At 48.3% G+C, this 21,581-nt stretch overlaps 1 protein-coding gene across 5 annotated transcripts in view; it reads left to right on the top strand.

Moving 5' to 3' along the window:
- LOC102383415 (rano class II histocompatibility antigen, A beta chain-like) overlaps positions 1-17,581 on the top strand; it is a 27,763-nt gene extending 10,182 nt beyond the window's left edge. Inside the window, exons 1-9 of one of the 5 annotated variants that reach the window (XM_006037892.3) lie at positions 4,663-4,883; positions 7,305-7,393; positions 12,856-12,929; positions 13,026-13,301; positions 13,628-13,897; positions 14,678-14,956; positions 15,667-15,777; positions 15,981-16,022; positions 16,453-17,581. In XM_006037892.3, coding sequence (XP_006037954.1) covers positions 12,860-12,929; positions 13,026-13,301; positions 13,628-13,897; positions 14,678-14,956; positions 15,667-15,777; positions 15,981-16,022; positions 16,453-16,520 — 1,116 coding nt within the window. In that variant the 5' untranslated portion in view covers positions 4,663-4,883; positions 7,305-7,393; positions 12,856-12,859 and the 3' untranslated portion in view covers positions 16,521-17,581. Of the gene's footprint in view, positions 1-4,662; positions 4,884-7,304; positions 7,394-9,537; positions 9,958-12,855; positions 12,930-13,025; positions 13,302-13,627; positions 13,898-14,677; positions 14,957-15,666; positions 15,778-15,980; positions 16,023-16,452 lie in introns of those variants that run through there. The other 4 variants (XM_006037891.3, XM_006037893.3, XM_006037894.3 and 1 more) reach the window with 4 other exon arrangements.
- Positions 17,582-21,581: the final 4,000 nt, after the last annotated feature.

Raw genomic sequence — 21,581 nt, 5'->3', positions numbered from 1 at the left:
GGATGATAATCAATGCAGTTAGACACACATAGACACATGCTACCAGGGTACGTCTGAGCAGGCTGGGTCTGATCAGCACTTTCAGCTGATACCCTCATGTGCCTCAAAACTCAGCACGTCCCAATCTCTTGCTATAAGTGTTCTAGTAGTAAATCCCTTGATGAGCCGACCCTACAGGATCTTTGGGCTTTATAGGGGTCTTTGGCGTAGTAGAAGAAGCATTGCTGCAGAGCAAATGGGGAGGTTGAGGAGAAGGAAGAGTAAACGAGATTCAGAGAGAGAGTATAGCAACCAGCTTGACTATGCAAATTATTTTATTGCCAGGTATATGAAACTGATGATGATACTAGTAGTAACAGCCATACAAACAAAACAGTTAAAATATTACACAGTTTCAATTAGGTATTTGGGGAAGTCTTGCTAAAGTTTCTTCAGCAAAAATCAGATTTGGAAAGCTGTGCCTGGAGTGTGTGTGTGAGAGAGAGTGATTGAGTCAAATCTCAGTTTTAGAAAGTAGGCTTGTTCAAGTTTGATCAGCAAAAGTCATGTTTAGAAAGTTATGCATGGAGTAAAAGAGAGAGAAAGAGATATTAAAACAAATCTGAGGTTTAGAAAGTGGATTTGTTCAAGTTCAATTGGCAAAAGTCAGGTTTAGAAAGCTGTGCCTGGAGTAAGAGAGAGTGGGAGAGCGAGGGGGATTAAGCCAAGTCTGAGGTTTAGAAAGTGGGCTTGTTCAGAGACAGAGAGAGAGAGAGAGACTTGGGGTCTCGCCACTCCATGAAGTTTGAACCGGCCGAGGTTCCCAGGTATTCAGGAAGCTTTCAGACAAGCTGTTCAGCTTTGGGTGCAAGGTGCTTGAGGCAGGCAGAGCCCCCAGCATGATCAGTGAAGGTATTCAGGCAGGAAAGGAGAAGGTGAAGTCCCAGTGGAGCTGGGGCAGCATTTGGATCCAAGCCCCAAAACAGAGACTGGAGTTTGGGTAACAATGGCTCAAGGGAGAACATTAGGTTTGTTTATGGGTTAATGATGGCTCATATGCTGGGTAACAGGAACTGATCAACCGTGGCTATGGGTGGCATTACTCGGAGAGAGCTCACAAGGCAACAGGCAGATTTGGTGTTTTGGGTACCAATAAAGGAGTCATCACTAGAATTGGTCTGAAAAGTGCTGAGCTGAATGTGTGCAGACATGGGTTCATTAAAATTTGGAGCAGGGATCCCCCATCATGCAGTGCACCCCTGCCTCTTGTGGTGAGCATGTTTGTTATTACCCTGAAAAAGAATAGTTTTCTGATAGCATACTGTTAAGTTAACAATAATTTAGATTATTAAGAAGTATTAGCTTTACAGCTGAATACAAGGCATGACTTATGACTTAGCAATGCCGCTGACCACAAGGCAGAATAGTAGCTAAGCCGTTGCTTGTGTCAAGTAATTATTTTAACTGTGTTAAGCATTTTCTAAGTAAAATGCAGCAAGTCAATCTGTATCTGTGTGCTGTAAAATCAGCTACAGCAAAGAACAAGATAAGACAAAAAAGCCATTGTTCTAAGTACAATAATCGTGTCCTTAAGAAGTATCTACCACTGCAAGTTCTTACTAACATATTATAATGTTACTATTACTTAACTTCTAGCTTTTAAAAAGTGCTAGTTCAGCTTAATAGAAATATGCTGTTATAAAGATTTATAAAGCACCGCCCAAGTATTGCTTTTATTAACCCTGTAGTCTTACCTTGTTATAAAAAGTATAAAAGATCACCCCACCCTTTAGGGGGGGCCATTTTGTCTCTTTGCTGGTTTAATGATCATTGCTCGAACAAATATACTGCAGTAAAACTTTACCCATATTGTCTAATTCCTATGCAGCTAGACAATGAACCCCAAAGAGCTTTCTCCCACCACACTCTCTAGTCCCAGAATGCAATGCAGTCCTTGCCTTGGACTCTGTTCTCCATTCTGAATGCTAATGAAAGTGCTTTCCTGTCCCATCTCCCATGTAAATGAGTTGCCATCCTGTCCCATCTCCAATGTAAATGAGGCTTCGGGAAATGCATCACTCCTATCACCCTTGTCTGGGAGGGTTTAGGTGTGTCTCCTACTGCATCTTCATTGTCTTTTGTAAGTCCTTCCTCTAATCAGTTCTTGTTCAGGCAGAGTTGGAGGGGGGAAGCGAGTCCTTTGCGAGTCAGACAGGCTGCATACTGTGCCAGGGGTCCCCAAGAACGCAGAGCTGTCATGCAACAACCTTCCTGACCACCCAACAGCAAAGACAGCATCCCAGTGTGTGCCAGTATGTTAACCTAGGCCGGGGGTCCTGATTCACCAGAGACCCTACACAGCTTCCATCTATGCCACTGGCCCTGCCACACTGCAAGTCCCCAGTGATGGAAACAAGTGTGTTGGTTGTGATATTTCTGTGTGACCTACCATTGCTTAGCCTGGGGCCCTGGTATCTGGTTGTAGTAGCTACGTCTTGCTCAATAGCAGAAAATAAGATGGGGGTTGGGAATCAGGTTTGTGTAGCAGAGAGACAGGTGGGGATCTCAGTGTGTGGTGCTGTGCAACATGGAGTGGGACAGGGAGCCAAAATGGGGGCACCAGGTTGTGGGGAGCAGGGAAAGCGGCTAAGTCAAGGGTGTTACTATGTAGAGCGTGGGGTGGGGATCTCAACAGAGAGCATTGTGCTGCAGGGAGAGGAGCAGGGAGTTCACTAGTGGCAACTGTGATGTTAGACCCTGACTCCATGCAGCACCCACGACTAGGGAGACTACGATCCAATTGCTCATGGATCCTGTTACTCATTAGCCAGAGCAAGCAGGGAGAAAACCCCAGAACACATTGCTCGCAACAGCTTTATTCCGAATGGAGACAGCTTCGGACTAGCTCCGAAAACTAACAAACTGGGGAGTTGCGGTGAACAATAGTTTTTCCCACATTTATACACTTTGGTTTCTATTCATTAACATTCACTCCACCTCCCTCCCTCCTTCTGTTCCACCCATGTCTCCTCCCATCTCAAGCTCCGTCTCTGTTTACTCTTTGCTTCATTAACACGGAATTGTCTATGCATTTCATTCATTTACATGTCTTTTTGCTATGAGCATATGTCTAAGGCCATGAACTCCCTTGTTTTGGTGAATGGGTGGGCTCTGGGGCTTATTTACCAATCCGCATTCACCCCTTTGCATATGTTTATCACGGTTACATGTTATCTTCCATATTCCAATCTGTTTTTCTGTCTCAGGTTGTACCATCTCCACCTCTCTGGGCCCCTGTATCTTATCTCGTTCCTCACTGTAGCTGCTTCACAGCACACAGACTTATTTGCTGCTTTTTTCAGAAAAATGGTTAACACAATTAAGATGATTACTTAACATAAGCACTCATAAGCAAAATCTGATATATAAAAGCTATATATCTCACAACAATACTATTATATGGTTAAAAAACTACTAGCCTAAGCATTCACAAACTTACTTTGAATATATATATCATTCTGCCTTGAGGTGGGCAGCTTCGCTGAGACACAGATCAAAGCCTTGTTCCAGCTGCAGGTCCAATGCTCCCCAAAAATCCACATAGTGTTACCCAGATGTGTGATACAAGAAGTAGCCTAAGAGACTGCAGTGGGCACAATGCTATGGGGAGGAGGGTACAGACTAATCTGGCGGGTTTCTCCCCCAGCAATCCTTCATGACTCTAACATAACAGAACTTCAAACCCCAATTCCAGCTCTGGTGTCTCTATCCCCACCACGCTGCTTGTCAGTGTATCTTTTGTCCTTAGAGGCTAGGCTGTCTGGTCCTGGGCCTGACACTTGCATTTCAGTGTGTTATACACTTGCCATATTGCTGTGCAGGTCCTTCTCAGCTGCTCCACTGCAGCTCTTCTTACCTTACCATGGGCATATGACCAAAACCCTGCAGCAAATCTTCAAAGTTGTTCCACGTGTGTGAAGTCTCCCTTCAGCCCCCTGTGCAGGGTTAAGACACGAGAAGGAAGACCAATTCTTGGGGCCCAGGGTGAATGGAAGTGAACAGGTGGCTCATGGGAGGGGGAAGCAATGGGTGGGGGAAGCTGATTGGGGCTCAGAACAGCTGGGTTGAATTCTCAGCACTGCCACTAGCTGCATGACCTTGAAAAATTACTTCTCTGTTCTGTGTTTCAGTTTAATCCAGGAGTTGGCAACCCTTGGCACAGGTGCCAGAGTGTGGCACTCAAAGGTATTTTGTGGGTGTGCGAGTCTTGGGGTGGATGGCAGGAAAGGGGCCAGGGCTGCGCTGCTACAACAGGGAACGGGCCTTTCGTGACTCTGCTGTTGTCTGCCCCTAGCACATCAATGTTTTACAAGTCAAGGTTGTGGATGTTTTGGGTAGTCTGCCCCAAAATGTTGCCAGCCCCTGGTTTAATCTCTTAGCCTTTGTCTTTTCAGCCTGTCTCTTCCTGTGAAGCTGCATAGCACATAGCACACTAGCTACTCAGGGTCTGCGCAGCACCTGAAACAGTCTCAGCCCTGAGTGCTCTGTGTGTGTCATAACTGCCTGTTACAGTGACAGCCCCAGTGGCACTGCCAATGCAAGCCTCGGTAGTGAACAGGATAGGATTTGGGAAGGGGTGGGGATGTGTGGCGGGGAGTGAGGCTTACTTCACTGGGGGGGAGTGGGGCTTACTTCACTGCCTCTGCCAAGCCTGTGGAGTGATTCCTGTCCAATGGTGGCTTAGAGTATTGTAAGCATCAGTGCAGTGCGTGGGGTTTCAGGCTGAGAGGATAGGCACGTGACTTCCAGAAAGCTGTCTCAAGTGTAAAGTGAAAGTAGCTTGAAGAGGAAGGGCAGCCGTTTTCCCTTCTGCGCAACAGAAAGACACTTGCATCTGAAAAGAGGTGAGATGGAGGACGGGGTTATGGGGGCTGCTGGGAGTAGTGGAGGCTGGTGGCGAGTACGAAGGCTGGCAGGGAGGGTTGGGTTACTGGGCCAGTAGGTGGCAGCTGGTGGAGGGTATTGAAGAAAGGGTAAGGGAGGCAATGGTTATACAGCTAGGGAACCATGGCTGATGATGGCAGGGGAGAAAGAGGTTTTTGGGGAGAGGGGTGTTTAGGGAGGGCTAATTGGTAGCAGGGGAGTTGGGGCAGATCTAGAGACTCAGAGCGGTGAAAGCAGCAGGGATATCCAGGCTGTAGAAATAAGGAATTCACCCATCCACTGAATTCACTCATTAAGGACAGAAATCCACCTGTCCATACTCCCTCATCTTTTTTTTTAATCTGTATTTTCTGCCCTGGCCCCTCGATTAAGCTGTCCTCAGCTCCTTCATTTATGGTTCGAGGCTCAGCAGCAGTCTCCCAGGTCTGGCAGCTTCCCCCATGTTGGAGTTACATTGCACAACTGCCCCCAGCCCTGACAGCAGGGGAGAGGTTTTCCAGCCTGCAGACAAAATGAACTCCACTGGCGAGAAGCAAAAGCTAGAATGACACAAATTCCTAACTAGACCCAGATTTCCAGCTATAAAGGCCATTAAACCATGAAGTGGCTTCCCAGGGAGGCTGGGAGATTCCCTGCTGTTTGGGCTTTTAAAATGGAGATGAGATTTGAACTGTGCTTCCAAGATTTGGGGAGCACTATTGCAGTCTGTGGGCATGGTAGGCCAGCTAGGGGGCCTATCACAATATCTTATGCAGTGAGAGGCTGCACCCACAAATCTAGTTGAATAATAAAGTTAATCATGGCCCCATCCACTGGTCCATCCCCTGGAAATCTCTCCTCTCATTGCTGTAGCTAAAAACTTGGAGCTCACATCCCACTAACACTGAGCCTATGTGTGGTTCTGCCCCACCCTGCTTGAGTCCCTGAAAAGTGTGTCTCCTTTGGTAATACATCATCATTTAAGCCACAAGCCTAAAAGTCACATGAAACAGTGAGGCGGAGGAGGACCCCACACATTCGCCTTTTGCCTTAACAGTGTTTTCAGGAATAGCGCTGAGGCTTTTCGATCTGCTCTGGCCCCAAACAGTTAGTAAAGGATCGAGAAGTTGATTGGGGCTCAGAACAGCTGGGTTGAATTCTCAGCATTGTCACTAGCTGTGTGGTGGGAGAAAACTCCCTAAAGTTCGTTATCTAGCTGCAATAGATACCAGACAACGCGGGTAAAGAATTGACAGCTGTTTATTTGCTCGAGCAAAGACCATAAAGCCAGCAAAAGGCAAAATGGCCCCCCCTAAAGTGTGGGGCAATCTTTTATACTTTTTTTAACAAGGCAAGACTACAGGGTTAACAAAAGCAATACTTGGGCGGTGCTTCACAAATCTTTACAACAGCATATATCTATTAAGCTGACCTAGCATTTTCTAAAAGCTAAAAGTTAAGTAACAGTAACATTATGATACGTTAGCAAGAACTTGCAGTGGTAGATACTTCTTAAGGACACGATCACTGTACTTAGAACAATGGCTTCTTTGTGTTATCTTGTTCCTTGCTGTAGCTGATTTTCCAGCACACAGACACAGATCCGCTTGCTGCATTTTACTCAGAAAATGCTTAACACAGTTAAAATGATTACTTGACACAAGCAAAGGCTTAGCTATCATTCTGCCTTGTGGTCAGCGACGCTGCTAGGCCACAGGTCATGCCTTGTATTCAGCTGCAAAGCTAATACTTCTTAATAATCCAAATTATTGTTGACCTAACAGTATGTTATCAGAAAACTATTCTATTTCAGGGTAACAACAATCATGCTCACCACAGGTCCCACCTTTGTTTTAATTTTTCAGAGGGAATTTTGGAACACACTTTTAGGTATTCAAATTCCTGTGGGGTTAGGTTTTGATGAATGTTGCTGGATATTTGTATAAACTGACCATATATTTTTATTTGCCTTTGCATAAACTGTTGTCCTAGAGAGCATAAACACTGAAAACAGCATAACAGGCAGACTATAGTTATAACTATTTCAATTATACTTCGCATAAAAGGTCTAAGCCATCCTGTAAGGGAAGAGAACCAGTTAGTAAGCCAGCTAAGAGATGCATCTTTGGGGATTTTAGCTACAACTTTGGCTTTTTGGATATGTACAGCTGCATCATTGAGGTGGGTTTGTACTATGGTAAAAGAACTGTTAACCCATATACAACATTTTGGTCCGATAACCGCACAAGCTCCCCCTTGAGCAGCGAGGAGAAAATCAAGGGCTATACGGTTTTGAATGACCATTTGTCGGAGTTCTTCTTGGGTGTCAGCCAAGGCAGCAACGGCCTTCGAGAGGTCTTTGTGACCTTTGCTGAATTCGTGAGCTATGATTTTTATCACAGCTTGGAGGCGTAGTATAAATCTTCCAAGACAAGCAGTGCCTATTCCCGGGAGTATACCTGCTAAAGAACACCCGACTAATACTCCTTTGGTAAGCGGAGTTTTTTGATCTTTGTTTACTATATCACGGCTTTCTTGCAAATCCCTCTTGTTTTGCCACCTGCCCCGTGGAAGGTGTGTGGCGAAGGATGTAGAGGGTTTTAGCATTGCTGATAGTAGATACCTTTTCCTTTGGCAGGGATTTTATGGTAGGCGTGGGAGTCACAGACCCAGTATTGTCTTTTTAAAGCAGTGAGGTTTGAATACTTAGGAGGTATTCGACCCCCATTTTCTAGTTTTAGCACTCTGCGCTCACCCTTTGATTTAAAGGAAGGATTTGCAGTTCCATTGAAGAAGCATTGTCCCTGGGAGGTATCAGTGTACAAACAATACTACAAGGTATTATTTAAAGAGGAGATGGGGGTACAGATAGGATTAGTGCCCTTGGTTAAAATGTTGCTGCTGTAGAAATTATTGTAAGAGCTGCAACAGGTAGGAGTTGCTGTATCATTATTACGCCAGTCTCCTCTAATCGAACTAGTAAAATAGTGGTGACATATGCTGGTGCCTAAATTGATGCAGTTTGATACTGGACAATTTACATAGAAACACCAATCTCCAACAACAGGCTTTATTAAAAGGAAGTCCTGCTGACTTTGGTCCCAAGCTTGGTTATTAGAGGGGTTTAAAAGTGACTCGATGGGGCCCAAGGGGATAGGAGTCATGGGAATTCCTCCTTGAGTGTGGAGAGGAAAATGACTGCACACCCAACAATCACTTTGGTTTTCTGCTTTAGCAGCTCTGTCAACGTATTGGAGATACATATTATTATCAGAGATATGGGCAACAGTAGGTTTAAGAGTAGTCTTAGCCTGAGGAGACTCTGCAAATTGTCTGAAAACTGGGCGGCTAGGCTTTACACAATATTCTGTTCCATAAGTAAATACCCAAACTTCTGCTGAACTACAGCAATGTGAGGGAGGATACCAACGGGCAATGTTGACCTTCCCGTCTATATCAGAGAGTTCGATTGAATCGCTTATCCAGACAGGAAAACCTTGGGCACCAGGATTAGCATATCTTCAGCAACTGGCAGCTATAGCCGACCCCTGTGAAAGACTTATTTCTCCAGCAAAGAGAAAGATTAGAAATAACATAGTTATAAAAGCCATATTATGAAGAGAATGATTATGATTATAAAAGAGAAGAAGTGTGAGCCAGTAGTAAGGGGAAATGTTGGGGAACAGGGTGTTCAAACAGCAGTTTGTAAGGGCTGAGCTTTAGTTTTCTCCTGGGGGTTGATCTGATGGATATAAGAGCCAGTGGGACAGTCTTAGTTCATTTTAACCCGCTCTCAGCACATAGCTTTTTAATTTTTTGTTTTAGGGTCTGATTCATTTTCCCTACTTGTCCTGAGCTTTTTGGGTGCCAAGGGGTATGGAACTTCTATTCTATTCCTAGGCAGCTGGCCAGTGTTTTATTTAAGTCAGCAGTAAAATGTGATCCTTGATTGCTTTTAATGATACATGGAGGACCAAACTTGGGTATAATTTCATTAAAGAGTATTTTTACTACTTGTTGTGCTGTAGCTGTTCTGGTGGGGAAGGCTTTTACCCACCCCGTGAGTTGGTCAAGAATTACTAGGAGGTTTTTGTACCCATTGTCTTTAGGCATATCTGCAAAATTTATATGTAGTTTTTTAAAGGGAGTATAAGCCCAGGGGCGGGCTCCAGGGGGTCCTGATTTTTCTCCTTTGATATTAAACTTTTGCATGCCTTGTATTCAGCTGTAAAGCTAATACTTCTTAATAATCCAAATTATTGTTGACCTAACAGTATGCTATCAGAAAACTATTCTATTTCAGGGTAATAACAAACATGGTCACCACAGCTGCATGACCTTGAAAAATTACTTCTCTGTTCTGTGTTTCAGTTTAATCCAGGGGTTGGCAACCCTTGGCACAGGTGCCAGAGTGTGGCACTCAAAGGTATTTTGTTGGTGTGTGGGCCTTGGGGTGGATGGCAGGAAAGGGGCCAGGGCTGCGCTGCTACAACAGGGAACGGGCCTCTCGTGACTCTGCTGTTGTCTGCCCCTAGCACATCAATGTTTTACAAGTCAAGGTTGTGGATGTTTTGGGTAGTCTGCCCCAAAATGTTGTCAGCCCCTGGTTTAATCTCTTAGCCTTTGTCTTTTCAGCCTGTCTCTTCCTGTGAAGCTGCATAGCACATAGCACACTAGCTACTCAGGGTCTGCGCAGCACCTGAAACAGTCTCAGCCCTGAGTGCTCTGTGTGTGTCATAACTGCCTGTTACAGTGACAGCCCCAGTGGCACTGCCAATGCAAGCCTCGGTAGTGAACAGGTTAGGATTTGGGAAGGGGTGGGGATATGTGGCGGGGAGTGAGGCTTCCTTCCCTGCCTCTGCCAAGCCTGTGGAGTGATTCCTGTCCCATGGTGGCTTAGAGTATTGTAAGCATCAGTGCAGTGCGTGGGGTTTCAGGCTGAGAGGATAGGCACGTGACTTCCAGAAAGCTTCTCAAGTGTAAAGTGAAAGTAGTTTGAAGAGGAAGGGCAGCCGTTTCCCCTTCTGTGCAGCAGAAAAACACAGCTCAAAAGAGGTGAGATGCATGGGGTTTTGGGGGCTTTTTGGAGTAATAGAGGCAGGCTGGGAGTATGAAGGTTGGCAAGGAGAGCTGGGTTAGGGAATGGTTATAGAGGCAGAGAAAAAGGGATGACTGATGATGCCTGGGGAGTAGGAGGTATGGGAAGGGAGGAGGAGGCTCCCTGCCCCCCAGTACATTGGTAGCAGGGGAGTTGGGGCAGATCTAGAGACTCAGAGCGGTGGAAGCAGCAGGGATATCCAGGCTGTAGAAATAAGGAATTCACCCATCCACTGAATTCACTCATTAAGGACAGAAATCCACCTGTCCATACTCCCTCATCTTTTTTTTTAATCTGTATTTTCTGCCCTGGCCCCTCGATTAAGCTGTCCTCAGCTCCTTCATTTATGGTTCGAGGCTCAGCAGCAGTCTCCCAGGTCTGGCAGCTTCCCCCATGTTGGAGTTACATTGCACAACTGCCCCCAGCCCTGACAGCAGGGGAGAGGTTTTCCAGCCTGCAGACAAAATGAACTCCACTGGCGAGAAGCAAAAGCTAGAATGACACAAATTCCTAACTAGACCCAGATTTCCAGCTATAAAGGCCATTAAACCATGAAGTGGCTTCCCAGGGAGGCTGGGAGATTCCCTGCTGTTTGGGCTTTTAAAATGGAGATGAGATTTGAACTGTGCTTCCAAGATTTGGGGAGCACTATTGCAGTCTGTGGGCATGGTAGGCCAGCTAGGGGGCCTATCACAATATCTTATGGAGTGAAAGGCTACACCCACAAATCTAGTTTAATAGCAAAGTTAATCATGGCCCCATCCACTGGTCCATGCCCTGGAAATCTCTCCTCTCATTGCTGTAGCTAAAAACTTAGAGCTCACATCCCACTAACACTGAGCCTATGTGTGGTTCTGCCCTACCCTGCTTGAGTCCCTGAAAAGCGTGTCTTCTTTGGTAATACATCATCATGTAAGCCACAAACCTAAAAATCACATGAAACAGTGAGGCGGAGGAGGACCCCACACATTTGCCTTTTGCCTTAACAGTGTTTTTAGGAACGGCGCTGAGGCTTTTCGATCTGCTCTGGCCCCAAACAGTTAGTAAAGGATCTAGTCCCCACCCTCCCTGCTGACTTAAATTACTGCTCAGGTTGTCTGGGGAGCTCAAGTGTTTTCCACTGCATTAGCATCAGATACAGGCATGTCTGCACCTTCCAACTGGCTTGTTGCTGCAGCAAGCATGACTTATTCCTGTGGTAACAGGAGACTGCCTTTCTATGTGAGAGCTGAGATTCAGGCTGACACACAGGTGTGATCTCTTTCTCCACCTGCCCTATCCGCTCCCCTCAGCTCCCCGCAGTACAGAGAGTCAAATTATCTTGGAGCAATATTCAAACAGGAACAGAGTTGGCTAAAAACAGGAACTTCAGGCATGTCTCCATCTCCACAGTGGCATGTTCCAGCCGGGACACACTTGAGGTGTGCGCCTCCATCCCCCTGGCTCCAGCCCCAGAAGTGTGCCTGTGAGTTTCTGAGTGCCCTGCATGCTGAAAAGCAGCGGCAGGAGGCTGCCTAGAGCAAGCTGGCTGGTGTATGTCTAGGTCTGGAGAGAGCAACCAGGTGTGGATGGGTGGCATGGACCCAGAATGTCTCAGCCAGGATGTGACAATGCCGTACAAGAGATAAGATATTAAGTGCAAAAGTCCAAGAAAGCAGTTCACAAAAGCCTGAGTAACATGCTTCGGTCTTTGGGATCCCCAAGGCACCTGCTTGTGACAGAAAAGCTGTTTAAGGTGCCTTCAAGTTCAGCTACTACTTGGGGATGGAAGTGCTGCCATTTTGACTGCACCGAGTGGGTAGCAGCCTACCATTCACCTAAGGGCTCTTGGGATTAACCAGCTATGCTCCCTTGGGGCTACATCCCTGGTAGGCATCCTATAACCACACATAAGATACACAGAGAGCAATGAGGGTGGACATTTGTGTACACCCCTTTTTTTTTGCATTTTTATACACTGCAACGGCATGACTGTTTACAGAAGCGGGATTTCTGGATGCTTTAAAAGTCTTTCTGGAGCATTAAAAATGAAAACTCGTCGGATGTTGTTTAGTTTGGCTTGCTGGAAATTAAAGCATCGTGTCCATGGATTAGTTATGTGCAAACACAAATGTACTCAAAGACATGTAATGAGCCTCTTTGTACACCAAGTGGCACTGCAACTTTTTTATAGTTCGCCCCTTCTAATTTTTGCTGCTTTCCAATTGCTTCCGCTTTTTTTTCTTTTTTCTTGTGTGTGCCGGCTCCCTGCTCCCACAGCTGTGGGGCAGGGCACGGGATGCGGTGGGCGGGGTGGGGAAGGCAAAGGGGCAGTGCAGGACTGTCCTGCTTTCCTGCATTGCCAGCCAGGGACCGGGCTTAATTCACTTGAAAACCTAGTATGTGCAAATACTGATGCAACACTCCAATATTAACATGCTAAAATTTTATAAACCCATTTCATTGAATGAGGATTAAACCCTGTGACATGTACAGGTGCCTGGTGGCTCTAAGCTCTGCAGTCATTCAGGAACTTGGGTGGCAGTGATCACAAAACTAGTCTTGTTGTCAGTGCACCCCCAAGATGGGGAAGACCTGGGTTCTCCCCTGAGAGTTTCTAACCCATGGCTTCTAGGTCTCAGGAAAGGCTAGGGCTGAAACTAGATTTGACTTTCTTTGTACTTTGCATCTGCTCACCACCACAGAGGGTGCTGAGGCCTCTGGGGGTGCTTATCTAGCCTTCAGAACCCCATAGGGCACTCCACATGTCTCTGGGGCTGTCAGGCCTGGAGATCTCCTCCCCCTGAACAAGGATACTTCAGTGCTCCCTGTTAAGCATGCATGACAAGCGTACCCTGGTTCTCTGCCCCCTCCAGGACAATGGCTCCTCAGACCAACCCCATCCTGCTGGTCTCCTGGCTCCAGGCGCTCTGCTCTGTCATCTTGGCTGGTAAGTGGCTGCATCCTCCTCCCTATTCTGCCAACCCAGATGCCTGGGTTCCATTCCCTGCCCTGCTCTCTCACTCACACGAATTCCTTCCCAAAGGGGTTCATCATTACTCCCGCTCCCAGCTCATCCTGTCTCAGGAGGTGCCAGGATTGCCAAGGACACAGAACATGCAGATAATGAACTATTTGGTGTTCACATACTATGACAGCACCACCAAAAGGCTGACAACCCGGAATGGCTTCAACCCTGAGACCCAAGAGGCCCAGGAGCGGTGGAGGGGAGGGAACACCGAGTGCCAGGTGTGGGAGCTCTGGATCGAGACCGAGTTTAAGGCCCTGGTGCAGGCAGTGAATGCCAGCTCCCAAAGGACAGGTGAGTGTCCTCTTCTGCGTTCAGGTCACCTTTGAAAAGAGATGGACACCGCCTGTATGGGTTATGAGGCAAGAGTGATGTGGGCATGAAAGACGGGCCATTGCCCTGATAACCAACGGGTTAGAGCAGGAGAGGCAGCTGAGGGTCAGGACTACTGGGGGGGTTCTCCCCTGGACTATGAGGGGAATGGAGACTTCTGGTTAGGTAGGGATGGGGAAGCCCAAACTCCTTCCTTCTCTCCCAGCTCTAGTGGAGTTTAGTGGGTTACAAAAAGTAGGTCTTGGAGCCAGGAATATGGTCTTTAACCATATGGATTTTGTCTCCAGAGCTCTACTACATGCAGGTTTTGCACACCTGTGATTTGGATGAAGCCACAGGGGCCACCACAATTGTCACCAGGCTTGCCCTTAATGGCGAAGATATTCTACATTACCAGAGAGACCAGAAGCAATGGTACCACACACACCCAGCTGCCCAGAGACTGGCTGAGAAGTGGAACCAAGGCAGGCAGAAGCTGGAGGGCATGAACACACCAAGCCCTCAGATATGCAGATTCCTCATCCAGATGACTGCACCATTTTCTGCACAGAAGACAGGTAAGATGCCACTGGCTCTGCCTATGCCCCTTCATCCCAACCTGCAAGCGTAGGCTGTCATAGGCCTCTCTTTCAGTACAACTCTGCAGGTGCTATTCCAGTCTTCCTTTTCCAGGCCCTGCCATTGCTCCTGATTCATAGCCCCCTTTGCTCTCATCTCTAGGCTCCTCAAACAGTTCTGCAAGTGGCATTCACTCCAAACCTGGGGCCTACTGCTACCCCTGCCCTCAACTTAGTCCCATCCAAGACCTCCCACCCAATGGCTGCATTCTTGAGACTCTGAGGACAGTAGAAGAACCCATGCCTCCCACCTCCTGAAAATATTGAATCTTTGGACAAAATGTATTCTCTGGGGCTCCTGCTCCCAGCCTCCTGGCTTTTCATCTCTCTGAAAGTCTATGAGAAGCAGGGTGGGTGGTGAAGGTGGCTGGAGGGGGAAGACAGCCTGCTTCTGCGGGAAGTTCTGCAAGTATTGACCCCCTCCTGCAATATCTCTTACCTTTGGTGAATAAACTGTTTCTGAAGAAAACCTATTCTCCTCAGAGATTTCCTGCCAGCCTGACTATTCGGGGGTTTAGGCAAAGGAGGTTGGATCAGGGCTTATAGCACTTCCAGTGAAAATGATGGCAGGCAGGCAGCTGAGAGTGCCTGACATGGAGGAGTGGTTCCCTACGTGGCATGGATCACAGGGAATCAAGGACCAGGACAGCTGATGGGACCACAAGCAGGTGGGGAGGTGTCCTTTCACAGCTCCACTCTCTCTCCCTTACTCTCTCCTAGCCAAACCAAATGTGCATTTGAGCCTGAACCCAGCATCACAGGGGCAGCTGCAGTCCCTTGCCTGCCATGTAACAGGGTTCTACCCCCGCGACATCGAGGTGACCTGGGAGCGGCAGGGCCAGACGGCTGAGGGGGAGCAGCAGACCAGTGGGCTGCGACCCAATAAAGACCACACCTTCCAGATCCGGGTGAAGATCGAGTTGGGGGAGAGCCCTGCAGAGCACGTGTGTGTGGTGCGGCACAGCAGCCTGGGGGAGACCCCACTGAGGGCAGCCTGGGGTAAGTGCTGGACTATGGGGGCTGGGAAAGTGGATGACACACGAGAGTGCTTCCAGCTGCCTCCTTTCATGTCCAAACCTTGGAGGCTGCAAACTGAGCTTGCACTGGCAGATCTCCATCTCACTGTTATGGGCTCAGGCTCCCAGCAAACTCAGGCAGAGTCAGGCACTTGTTGCTGCCCAGGAGAGCTCCCAACTGTCTGATGGGTCAGCCCAGGATCTGAAGCATCAGGACTCAGGAAAAGGCAGGGCATTTGCTTGGAGCACAGGGAGCTGAAATGACACATCTCCAACCAGCAGAAGAGGTTGGGAAAGGATCCTCCAATGTCTCCTAAAGCAGTTGAGGCTGGCTGCTGTCGGAGCGCAGGCTGCAGGGTGAAGGGGAAGCTGTAGGGGAGAGCTGTGGACTGGGAAGTGGAGGATCTGTCCTGGTTGTGGCTGGGAACATTGCTCACTAGGGGAGCTGCAGATGGGGACGAGTAGTGGCCATCACTGCAGAACAGGCCCATGCAGGGAGAGCGGTGGTGGGAGAAGGTCAGGCAGGGGTGCACATGGGGTGCTGGGACAGGCCAAGGGCCCTTCCCAGGGTGACAACACTGAGTCAGGGATAGGTCTAGGCTCTGGGCCAGGGAGTGGACTGGGGGAGAGACCTGAGGAATGAAGGGCCCTCAGAAAGCAGCCATCTTGGCCCCTGTCATTCTACCTCTCCAGCTCCTTCAGGTGAGAAGGTTGCAGGAAATACCTACATCATATTGGCTGCTGCAGTCGGCATCCTCCTTGTCTTTGGAGCGGGAGCCCTGTGGTTTTATCGGAGGAGGAAAGGTAAGCAATGCTTTCCATGTAGCACAGCATTCCCAACTCGCTGCATTGGGGACTGCCATGGAGATGAGACAAGAGCAACTTTGCTGTCCCCAAATCCCCTCAGCTCCACGGCTGTGGTCTCCCATCATATCCCCATCCCTGTTCACCCTTCCTTGTCCAGCACTTGCTATCCTGCTGAGTGACGTCTTGTGTTTTACCCACAGAGTACAAGGACAGGCAGTATCGCCCACCCTGCAATCAGCCAGGTAATGTGCCTCCATGGCCAGCACTGAAAGCTGGGCCTGGGATGTGGAAGTTGTCAGGGTCGGGCACTGTCTTCAGGTCAGCTCCCAGACTGGGGGCAGAGACTGCCTCAGCCTAGGACATGGAGCCATTCCCATCTCTAGGGTACATTGGCTTTACACGAAGCCTGCGCTTGGGGAGTTTGGGTTGCTTGGGGCATTGCAGAGTGGGGCATGGGGCCTTTCACCTTACATGGGTGCTGACTGCAATCCAGCTCTAAAAGTACATGTCTGGGGGAGCTTTCCCTTTGTTGTGTCTATGGAAAGAACAACCATAGCAGGTGGTGATTGGGAGTCCCAAGAACAGCCCCTGAGAGATGTCCCGGGTGCCCCGATCAGAGCAGGATGTTCTGGGGAGGGAAACTGATCCCACATCCTTTCCTTCCCTGTCTAGCATCAGCAGACTCCTCCAGTGCAGGACAATCCTCAGCCAGCCTCTCTATCTCAGAAGCCAAGCAGTGACCCTCTTTCAAACCTATCACCTCGTGGGGCAACACCTGTCTGCCAGCCTCAACACTGGACATTTGAAGGATTTGGGGGTGTCAGGTAGAGGTAGGAGTTGAAGGGACCCTTTCAAATGCCTTTTCCAGCTCCTGAATTGGGCAGGAGTAGATGAATTGTCAAAACTCAGGAAAGGTGCCTGATGGTGAGTTTAATCTGTTACTTTTCTTACTGTTACTGATTTTCTATCCCTGCCATCACTTTTGGAATATGAGCTAATCATGAGTAGATATTTATACATCCTCTTGTTTGCCAACTTTTTGGATCTTTGGCTATTTGCCTATTTAAAAACCTTTCCCTGTGCTTTTGCTTCATTCTGACTGTTAATTGAATTCACCGTATGTAGCAAAATCAGGCTAAGCTCCATTTTGGAAATCTGCCAGTAGCCAAGCTGTCCAGAGTCCTGGACCAGTTCCAGTGTTGTGCCAGGGGTTATCCTGAGTATTCATAATACACTCATGCTGGTTGTTTTTCAAGGGCTCAGTCACTTCTGAGATTTTGGGCCACCATGTTACAGGCACCAGACAGGTCTGACCTTCAATCTTGCAAATATGTTTCCTCTTGCAACTGAAATGGTCATGTTAGGCAGGAAGCATCAGGTATATTCATGGTGCTCTCCCTTGTGCCTTGGTGAGCCAAAAGATGCCATCCATGGAGGCTGCTCAGCTAGTGGGTAGACAGTTCCTTCCTGGTACCCAAGGGCCTTTGTACACACCATGTTTTTTGTCCTTTTGTGCACTGCAACTGCATGTCTGTTTGCATGAGCGGGATTTCTGGATGCTTTAAAAGTCTTTCTTGTGTGTGATGGGCTGGCTGGTAGTGACTTAGCCCAATGGTTTTGGAAGCGCAAAAGATGATTGGAGGACTTGGGATTCCAAGGAAGGAGCTTTAAGGATCTGGCAAGAGCTGAGCCAGCGGGGCGGGAGCAGTTGCCCCAGAAGAGCCTGAAGGAGTGGGACCTGTAGGCAGCACTGGGGTCCTCAGCAGCATGGCATGCGGCTGGCAGGAGAGGCTTCCAGCTGGGCTCCAGGATCTCCTACGAGAGGCTGTGGCCAGTAGGAGAGGCTCCCCAGTGCCAGCAAGATCTTCGCAGCTCCCGCGGAGGTTCCCAGCTCGGCTTCTAGCTTCTCCAATCAGAGGCCAGGCAGCTCAACGTGAGGCCAGGGCTCCAGGAAGGTCAAGACCCCCAGCAGGTTGGAGTAGTACCAGCAGTGGCGGCTGTGTGCTAGAGTTTCTGCCTACCATGTAAGAGCTCTAAGCTCAAGTCCCAGCTTTGGTGACTTGGGGTGAATGAGCTAACAATGAAAAATTCCTCTTGCAGTGGAAAGGGGCCATTGTGTTTTCCTCCAGGTACCTAAGCCCTATATTCCTTGTAATTTGACGTTTTGTATTTTGTGGCTTTTCTATTTCCAGTAATACCAACCAGTATTGTTTGTTCTGCTGTTTGTGTTTTACCTTTTGGTTAACCCTGTCTTTTGTCAACTGGATGAATATGTCTATGATTGTAAGCGTCTAACCTTTGTTGAATCCAGCCCCTTTGGGGCATTGTAGTGTCCCCTATACCCCCTGGTTTATACCGGTTATATTCCCAGTATTGTTCCCTCATTAAAAGGTATATGGTTAAGTCCCCATTGGTGGTCTGGCTTTGCTCTATAGGGGGAGGAGAGTCCCTACACATCCCACAGTGCTTCTGCACCTGCTTTGATCCCTTCAATTGGAGAGGGGGTACCTCTTGGAGTACCGCACGGGTGACATGTGCATTAACTCCTTGGACGTAGTTTAATTTGTCTCTCCAGGAATTAAAGCATCCTGTCCATGGATTTGTTGCGTGCAAACACCAAGGCAGTCGAAGACATGCAATGAGCCTGTTTGTCCACCAGATGGCTGTGACTTTTTTGGAATTCACCCCTTTGAATTGCTTTCGCTTTTGAATTGCTTTCGCTTTTGAATTGCTTCCACTTCTTTTTTTCTTGTGAGGTTTGTCGGCTTCCAGCGGCACAGCTCTCTTCTGTGGTGCTGACTGGAGACCAGGCTTAATTTGTTCAAAAACCTAGTACATGCAAACCCTGACAAGACACTCCAAAGCTTAATTTGTTCAAAAGCTTAGTGCGTCCAAACACAGACAGAAATTTTATAAACGTATTTAATTTAATGAGGATTACAACCTGTGGTGTGTACAAGCACCCCAAGTGGCCCTAGGTTTTCCTGAATTTGGGGATGGCTGGATATATGAGGCAGCAGTGAGGGGATGGTTACTCTTTTCATTTTGATGCTGGGAGCACTGACAGAAAGCTTCTTCCAGAGGTGCTGGGCTTCAGGGCTTTGGACATCATCATACTTTAAAGGCTAACCAAAGAAGAGGACTATGAGTGCGCCTGTTTGTCAAGCACAAGAAGAGTTCATTAAACTTTGTAGATGTTCAGACAGTGCATGCTGTCAGCCAAAGTGAACAGTGTGCTCTGTGAGCTGCTCGTAGTGCAGGCTGGGTGCAGTGTCTCCTCTGGGAGAAGAGAAGGGCAGACATGACTTGTAGGGAGTGACTTTATCCCACCAAGCCCTTCTCACTCTGTCCCCAACGAGCTTGAGGGGCCTTGAGGAAATGCTCCTGCCTGAAGACTGTCGCCTAATAGGCAAGTGAGTTATGGTGCCATCCCGAAAAGAAGAAGGTCATTATCACCATGCAAGCCTCCTCTCACTGGGACACTGTCAGGTATCAGCCACAGCACAGGCTTGTACCCAGGACATTCAGACCAGTAGCCACAGAGAAGAGGACACTGAGGAGATTATCTATCAGCAAAAAATACTGATCACCCCTTACCTCCCCCCTGACCTTCTGATTCCTCTGTTACATGATCCACACGAATAGGGGAACGAGCCTGATGGTGGGGAAGGGGACGGGGATGGGTCTGCAGGTGCTTGTGAGCCATATGCACTCTCATTGGATCCCTGTGGTGTTTTGCTAGTCTGGAAAGATTAACTCTACTTGTTGATCCTTTGCTGATTGGCTGGGACTACTGCAGGCCTGGCTGCTAAATTACCAATTAATCATGATTCACTCAGGGACCAGCTCAATGCACAGTACCTAGCTACAACATAATGATTTAATGAGCACGGATTAACACCTACCAAACCAGGACTAAGGAGAGGAAATAGTTTCATAGTTTCATAGTAGGTAGGGTCGGAAGGGACCTGAGCAGATCATCAAGTCCGACCCCCTGCCATGGGCAGAAAAAAGTACTGGGGTCAAACGACCCTGGCAAGGTGTTTATCCAGCTTCTGCACCACTTCTCCTGGAAGTTGGTTCCAGATCCTAGCCGCCCTGACAGTGAAGTAGCACCTCCTGATGTCTAGTCTGAATCTACCCTCTGCCAGCTTGTGACCGTTATTTCTTGTCACTCCTGGGAGTGCTCGGGGGAACAGGGACTCCCCCAGTGCCCGCTGGTCTCCCCTGACTAGTTTGTAAATGGCCACTAGATCCCCCCTCAGCCTTCTCTTGTGAAGGCTGAACAGGTTCAGGTCTCGTAGCCTCTTGTCGTAGGGCCTGCCCTGCTGCCCCCTGATCATGCGGGTGGCCCTCCTCTGGACCCTCTCTGTGCTGTCCACATCCCTCCTGAAGTGCGGTGCCCAGAACTGGACACAGTACTCCAACTGCGGCCTGACCAGTGTCACATAGAGGGGGAGGGTCTCTGTGGATGCATGACAAGGTACAGGTGGCCTTCCTCACCATATCCCCATACTGCCCGCCCATGTTCATTTTGGCATCAATAATGACTCCAAAATCCTTTTCTGCCTCTGTGCTCATGAGAAGGGAGTTCACCAGCCTGTAGGTATGCTGCTGGTTCTTCCTCCCCAGGTGCAGTACCCAGCACTTGTCAGTGTTGAAACCCATCCTGTTCTCATCCGCCCACCCCTGTAACCTGTCTAGGTCCGATTGCAGCTTATTCCTCCCTTTTAGCGTGCCCACTTCCCCCCACATCTTAATGTCATCTGCGAATTTGAACAGGGTGCATTTTACCCCTTTGTCCAAGTCACTGATGAAGTTGTTGAACAGCACGGGTCCAAGGACCAAGCCCTGGGGGACCCCACTGCCCACATCCCTCCAGGTCGAATAAGACCCGTCCACCACCACTCTCTGGGTGCGGCCCTCCAGCCAATTAGTGACCCATTTGACCGTGTAGGTATCGACGCCACAGTCTCCTAGTTTTCTAATGAGAATGGGGTGAGAGACCATGTCAAAGGCCTTCCTAATATCCAGAAAGACTATATCCACTGTGACACCTGCATCCAGGGATTTGGTGACCTGGTCATAGAAGGCCACCAGGTTGGTCTGACAGGACCTGCCTCTAATGAACCCATGTTTGTTGCCCCTAAGCATAGTCTCCCCTGCTGGCTCCTCGTGGACATGTGCCAGGATAATTCTCTCAAAAAGCTTACCCAGGATCGAGGTAAGACTAACTGGCCTATAGTTTCCTGGGTCCTCCTTCTTCCCTTTTTTATAATAATCAATACAGACAATCAACTGCCCCAGTTTTGACCCTGCTGTTACTTAACACACATACGTGACACAAGTTTTGCTTTCAGGATTTTGGGGTACAGTTTCCCTGAACTCCCTGCACCTATCTCCTTGAAACTTAACAGGCTTTGTGGCCTGCACAGGGGCTAGCACACCTGCAGTTTAGTTTCCCACTGTGGCTTAACACATACACGGGACATGAGTTTTGCTTTCAGGATTTTGGGGTACAGTTTCCCTGAACTCCCTGCACCTATCTCCTTGAAACTTAACAGGCTTTGTGGCCTGCACAGGGGCTAGCACACCTGCAGTTTTGACCCTGCTGTGGCTTAACACATACACATGACACAAGTTTGGCTCTCAAGATTTTGGCATGCAGTTTCTCCGAACTCCCTGCAGCTATCTCCCTGAAACTTGGCATGCTTTATTTCCTCAGAAGGGGCTACCATTTCTGCAAGTTTTATCCAAATCTGTCCAGAAAGGACAAAGTTATAGGCTGGCCAAAGTTATAG

Source organism: Alligator sinensis, unplaced genomic scaffold, assembly GCF_000455745.1.
Source record: "Alligator sinensis unplaced genomic scaffold, ASM45574v1 scaffold25_1, whole genome shotgun sequence".
NCBI classification, from domain to species: Eukaryota; Metazoa; Chordata; order Crocodylia; family Alligatoridae; genus Alligator; species Alligator sinensis.
This window is presented reverse-complemented; position numbering and strand designations above follow the sequence as displayed.